Consider the following 6,814-nt stretch of genomic DNA (forward strand, 5'->3'; position numbering starts at 1 on the left):
CCTACTATGTCTTCACTGCATTGACGCCTGGAATGGGTGGGTTATCTCATGTGGAACAGTCGAACATACTCAACCTGTTTCCCCTGGAGAGTGAGGGATGACCTGGTTGAAATGGAAAACAGCCTGAATGGGTTTTGACAAGGCGGGCCTAGGCAGGGATGTTATCCCCTGTGCGATAGTCCAGAGCCACGGGGCACTGTTTAAAATGAGGGTTCTCCAATTTAGGACAGCAATGGGGAGAAATCTTTTCTCTCAGAGCACTGAGCAACTTTGGAACCTCTTGGCTCAGAAGGATAGGAATTGAGTCAGTGAATATTTCGGAAGAGGAAGTTGATAGATTCTTGGAGATAGTAAGAACTGCAGATGTTCGGGTCAGAGTCAATACAATGTCGGAGCAGGTCAGGCAGCATCAGAGGAACAGGAATGTTGACCTTTAGGAGGGTCAGTGCTGAGGGAGCAGGCACTGTTGGAGGGTCGGCACTGAGGGAGTGGGCACTGTCAGAGGGTCAGTGCTGAGGGAGAGCTGCACTGTCGGAGATTCAGTGCTGAGGGAGTGCAGCATTGTCGGAGGGTCAGCGCTGATGGAGTGCCGCACTGTCGGAGGATCAGTGCTGAGGGAGCAGGCACTGTAGGAGGGTCAGTGCTGAGGGAGTGGGCACTGTCGGAGGGTCAGTGCAGAGAGAGCAGGCACTGTCGGAGGGTCAGTGCAGAGAGAGCAGGCACTGTCGAAGGGTCAGTGCTGAGGGAGCACCGCACTGTCGGAGGGTCAGTGCTGAGGGAGTGCCGCACTGTCGGATGGTCAGTGCTGAGGGAGTGCCGCACTGTCGGAGGGTCAGGGCTGAGGGAGTGCCGCACTGTCGGAGGGTCAGGGCTGAGGGAGTGCCGCACTGTCAGAGAGTCATCTTTCATATGCAACTTTGAACCGAGACCCACCAAGGAAGTGGGGTGTGTAAGTGAGCCTCAAGTCCCTCAGCCTTTCCTCGTAAGACCTTCCCTCCATACCAGGCAACATCCTGGTAAATCTCCTCTGCACCCTTTCCAAAGCTTCCACATCCTTCTTATAATGCGGTGACCAGAACTGTACACAATACTCCAAGTGCGGCCGCACCAGAGTTTTGTACAGCTTCACCATAACCTCTTGGTTCCGGAACTCGATCCCTCTATTAAAAAAAGCTAAAACACTGTACGCCTTCTTAACAGCCCTGTCAACCTGGGTGGAAACTTTCAAGGACCTGTGTACATGGACACCGAGATCTCTCTGCTCATCTACACTACCAAGAACCTTACCATTAGCCCAGTACTTTGCCTTCTGGTTACTCCTACCGAAGTGCATCGCCTCACACTTGTCTGCATTAAACTCCATTTGCCACCTCTCAGCCCAGCTCTTCAGCTTATCTATGACTCTCTGCAACCTACAGCATCCTTCGTCACTATCCACAACTCCACCGACCTTAGTGTCGTCTGCAAATTTACTAACCCATCCTTCTACGCCCTCATCCAGGTCATTTATAAAAATGACAAACAGCATTGGACCCAACACCGACCCTTGCAGTACACCACTAGTAACTGGTCTCCAGGATGAACATTTCCCATCAACTACCACCCTCTGTCTTCTTTCAGCAAACCAATTTCCGATCCAAACTGCTATATCTCCCACAATCCCATTCCTCCGCATTTTGTACAATAGTCTATTGTGGGGAGCCTTATCGAACGCCTTGCTGAAATCCATATACACCACATCAACAGGTTTACTCTCATCTACCTGTTTAGTCACCTTCTCAAAGAATATTTACTCATGAGACAGTTACCAGACAGCTCGACAAAAACCTGCTCATCAGGAAGTTTTTAATCATACAATGGGGCCAATCTTTCCAAAGAAGTTCAGAAGCGTTAACCCATAAACTGCTCTATGATGAGCCAAAAGAAACTCAGGCACCTGTTCACTGAACCAACAGGAATCACAGTGACACAGGCACATGGGGAGGTGATGGCCTAGTGGTATTATCACTGGCCTATTAACATAGACACCCAGCTAATGTTCTGGGGACCCAGGTTCGAATCCCACTGTGGCACATGGTGGAATTTGAATTCAATAGATGTCTGAAATTAAGAATAAAATGATGACTGTGAATTTATCGTTGATTGTCAGGGGAAAACCCCAACTGGTTCACTAATGCCCTTTAGGGAAAGAAACTGCCATCCTTACCTGGTCTGGGCCTGTATGTGACTCCAGACCCACAGCAAAGTGGTTGACTCTGAACTGCACTCTGAGGCCAGAAGAAAGCCCAGCTGTTTATCTGCTAAGATGTTCCTTCAAGAAATGACTAGGAGACTTTGTAGTTAGTCTGACAGCACAGCGCTCCCTCCGACAGTGCCCGCTCCCTCAGCACTGACCCTCCGACAGTGCCCGCTCCCTCAGCACTGACCCTCCAACAGTGTGGTGCTCAATCAGGACTAAGGCAGGGAAGGTTGAAATGAATGATGCAGATCAATTGCTGTCATAGAAATACAGAAAACAGGACTACGATTATGCCATTCGGCCCTGCCAGCTTGCTCCCCCATTCAGTCAGATCATTGCTGATCATCCAACTCAGTCCCAACGTCCTCCCTTTAGCCCTAATAACTACAATCGAGCTCCTTTGTGAAAACATTCAACGTTTTGGCCTCAACCACTTGCTGTGGGAGTGAATTCCACAGGGTCCCACCCTCTGGGTGAAGACATGGCTCCTCATCTCAGTCTGTAATGGCCTACCCCCTCTCCTTAGACTGTGACCCCCGTGCTTCTGGGATCTCTGGGGAATAGGGAATGAGTTTCCTCTTCATTTCATCGACCCTCTGGCACAATGAAAGCTTCACCATAAACCTTCAGACTATCAAGGAATATTGAATGTTAGGTTCGCGAAGGGACGGGAGTGAGGTGGGGGAAGGATGTTGAGGAATATTGGATGTTGGGTTTTCAGAATGGCTGGGAATGTGGAGTAGATTAATGAGGAATATTGGATGTTAGAATTTGGGAGAAGGTGAGGGATGGAAGTGTTCCTAGAAAAGTCATCATGGCTGAACGACTGATTTGATTGTTTTCAGACTGAGTGCAGAGTGAGCTCATTGCAAGATGACCATTCTGCCCCTCCAGGGAACACAGGGGCTTCTGCTGGGAATCAGTGAGCTTCTGCCACCCGGCAGTGAGGAGCTGTTCCATGGCCTGGGAAACTCCAGCCACCAGGCCCTGGGGAGCCGTGCCTTGGGAGAGGTCATCGCCATCCTGTGGGTGACATCCAGCTTGTCCTTGGTCACTGTGGTGGGCAACATCCTGGTGCTGCTCTCCATCCAGTTCAACCAGAGGCTGAGGACAGTGACCAATTACTTCCTGTTGAGCCTGGCCTTGGCTGACCTGATCATTGGTCTCTTCTCCATGAACCTTTACACTACCTACATCATCCTTGGCCACTGGGCACTCGGCAGCCTGACCTGTGACCTCTGGCTTGCTGTAGACTACGTTGTCAGTAACGCATCAGTCATGAATCTGCTGGTGATCTGCTTCGACCGGTACTTCGCTATCACTCACCCCTTGACGTACAGAACCAAGCGGACCCCAAGGAGAGCAGCCATTATGGTTGGCATAGCCTGGTGCATCTCCATCATGGTGTGGGTGCCCACCATTTTGTGCTGGCAGTACACCGTGGGCCAGCAGACGGTGAGGGCAGGCAGCTGCAAAGTCCAGTTCCTCTTGGAGCCCATCACCACCTTCGGCACGGCCGCCATCGCCTTCTATCTGCCTGTGGTGATCATCACCATCCTGTACGCCCGCATCTACAGGGAGACAACGCGGCGCACACAGGCGCTGGCAGCTCTCCAGGAGACAGGGGGCAGTGTCACCAAACGGCAGGGCACGGGCAGGAGGCTGCTGGAGCCCAAACACACACCCTCCGACAGCCAAACCTGGCCCAAATCCAAGAGCATCATGGTCCGGGAGAGCAGCGGGTCCATTGTCAAGGAGAAGAAAGCGGCCAGGACGCTGTCGGCCATCTTGCTGGCATTTATAGTGACCTGGTCTCCGTACAACATCATGGTGTTGGTGTCAACATTTTGCACTGACTGCATCCCTGCTGGTCTCTGGCAGCTGGGTTACTGGCTCTGCTACGTGAACAGTACCGTTAACCCCCTGTGCTATGCTCTGTGCAGCAGTGAGTTCCGCATTACCTTCAAACGGCTCTTACTCTGTCACTGGGACAAGAGGAAATGGGCAAGACAAGCCAGATCCTGAAAGGAGGCACGACTCCCTCCTCCTCTGCCCCCTGTGGGTCAGGGATCCCACAACACCAGCTGGCGGCCCCCCACAGTTGGCATACAGCCCAGGACCAGGGCAGCTGGGACTAGATACCAGGGACATTTTGATTCCCCTTTAGCCTGTCCCTAATTGCCCATGGCCACCAATGTGCATTGGGAGTCATGCGCTGGCCACTCAGGCAAATGAGACTCTTCATTCATCCCATACCTAACCGTCACAAACTCCTAATAAACCCTCGACATCTGGTGACAGGGCAGGCCAGGTCTGGGAGAGGAGCTGAATGGTTTCTTCCTCTTTCAGAGACATTCCCAGACCTTGCCTCAATAACAGTTAGACCAGTCTGTGCACAACAGGATCCAGCAAACTGGCTGGGGTATTTTCCACCCGCATTTTAGAGGAGTGTTATAGGAGCAGAAGTAGGCCATTCAGCTCATCGTCTGTTCTACCATTCAATGGTTGATCTGATCACCCTCTACTCCATACTCCTGGGTTTCTCCCCATAACCCTCAACCCCTTTCCTGATTAAAAATCTCTCGGTCCTGAATATACTGAACGACCCAGTCCTGGCAGTCCTCCCGCAGTAAAGAATTCCACAGATTCAATCCCCTGGGAGAGGAGAAATTCCTCCTCATCTCTGCCTTCAATGTGTGACTCCTCACAATGAGATGATTCCCTCTGATCCTAGACTGTCCCATGAAACGAAACCGCTTCTCCACCTGTACCCTTGTCAAGTTCCTTCAGACTCCCACACATCCCAATAATGTCATCTTGCATTCTTCTGAACTCTAATGTGTACAGGCCCAGCCTTTTCCCTCATCAGTCAGGGCCTCCATCTCTGGGATCATACTCCTCTGGACCTCCTCCAGTATCAGTACATTTTTCCTTGGATAAGGAAACGTCCTCCTTTTCTCCAGTTTTCGGGAAGCTCGCACGCACCCACACCCAGGAGCCAGCAGCATTGTGAAAGGCAGGGCCTCCCCCCTGTATCTCTCTCAGCCAACAATGATGCAGTGCTAGATAACAAAGTGTGGAGCTGGACGAACACAGCAGGCCAAGCAGCATCTCAGGAGCACAAATGCTGATGTTTCGGGCCGAGACCCTTGCCTGCCTGGTTTAACACCGAAGACAGAATTGCCTGTAGCCTTAGGTGCCAGGGCCGTGCTCACTGCACAGGTTGCCATAAAACTCAGACATTCATGCTGTGTTAAAACATTGGCCTTATCAGCAGCCCCTATTGGGCTCATGTGAAGGGTGGGGGCTCTATATCGCAGCAATAAAGTACTCTCTCTCAGCCTGAAGTTCATGTCCGTTTAACATATGCACTTTGTCTTCACTGTTCCTCTAGTGTCGCTGGGTCAGAATCCTGGAATTCCCTCCCTCAGGGGCATTGTGGGTCAACCCACAGCACATGGACTGCAGTTGTTCAAAAAGGCAGCTCACCCCCCCACCTTCTCAAGGGGCAACAAATGCTGGGCCCAGCCATTACCGCCTGGCCACACCATTTCAATTTTTAAAAAATCATTTCATCTCACCCCATTTTCATAAGAAAAACCGAAAAAATGCTGTAAATCAGCAACGAAAACAGAGCTGCTGGAAAAGCTCAGCAAGTCTGGCAGCATCTGCGAAGGAGAAAACAAAGTTAATATTTTGGGTCCGTTTCTGAGGGAGGGTCACCGGACCCGAAACATTAATTCTGTTCTTTCCTTTACAGATGCTGCCAGACCTGCTGAGCTTTTCCGGCAACTCTGCTTTTGTTCCCATTGAAATATTAATTGGTCTGCCCCATCAGCATTGTGAATAAGGGGGCGGAGGTTAGGGGCTCTTATTTTCGAGAAAATTATGAAAAGAGTTGATGTGGTCGGGTGCAGAGCTAGTCACACTGTTCCTGAGCTAAATGGGTTGGGGTCACTCTCACACACTGGCTCCCTGCACACGGGAGATCTGGGAAGCAAGGGATGAGGGAAAGCTGGAGGGTGAAGGAGGGAGGGGCTAGGGACAGGCCGCTCAGGGTGAGGTGTGAGAGAGGGGCGAAGGGTGTGAGAAGAAGGGAGGACTGAGGCAGAGAGAGCAGGCGGGGGGAGGGAGAGAAGGCAGGCGGGGGGAGGGAGGGAAGGCAGGCTGAGGGAGGGAGGGAAGGCTGGCTGAGGGAGGGAGGGAAGGCTGGCTGAGGGGGGGGAAGGATGGCTGGCTGAGGGGGGGGAAGGATGGCTGGCTGAGGGGGGGGGGAAGGATGGCTGGCTGAGGGGGGGGGGAAGGCAGGCTGAGGGAGGTAGGGAAGGCAGGCTGAGGGAGGGGGGAAGGTAGGCTGAGGGAGGGGGGAAGGTAGGCTGAGGGATGGGGAAGGTAGGCTGAGGGGGGAGATGAAAGGTAGACTGAGGGATGGAGGGGCTGATGGTGGGAAGGAAGACAGGTTGAGGGGCTGAGGGAGACAGGGAGGGAAGGCAGGCTGAGGGGCTGGGGGAGACAGGGAAGGAAGGCAAGCTGAGGGAGGGAAGGCAGGCTGAGGGGCGGAGGGAAGGCAGGCTG

General features: G+C 52.5%; 1 protein-coding gene across 1 annotated transcript in view; it reads left to right on the plus strand.

Moving 5' to 3' along the window:
- LOC125449382 (muscarinic acetylcholine receptor M1-like) overlaps window positions 1-5,540 on the plus strand; it is a 12,195-nt gene extending 6,655 nt beyond the window's left edge. The window contains exon 2 of the mRNA XM_048525144.2: window positions 3,085-5,540. Within this exon, the coding sequence (XP_048381101.2) occupies window positions 3,113-4,264 (1,152 nt within the window). The 5' untranslated portion in view covers window positions 3,085-3,112 and the 3' untranslated portion in view covers window positions 4,265-5,540. The remainder of the gene's footprint in view (window positions 1-3,084) is intronic.
- Window positions 5,541-6,814: the final 1,274 nt, after the last annotated feature.

Source organism: Stegostoma tigrinum, chromosome 42, assembly GCF_030684315.1.
Source record: "Stegostoma tigrinum isolate sSteTig4 chromosome 42, sSteTig4.hap1, whole genome shotgun sequence".
In the NCBI taxonomy this organism is placed as follows: domain Eukaryota; kingdom Metazoa; phylum Chordata; class Chondrichthyes; order Orectolobiformes; family Stegostomatidae; genus Stegostoma; species Stegostoma tigrinum.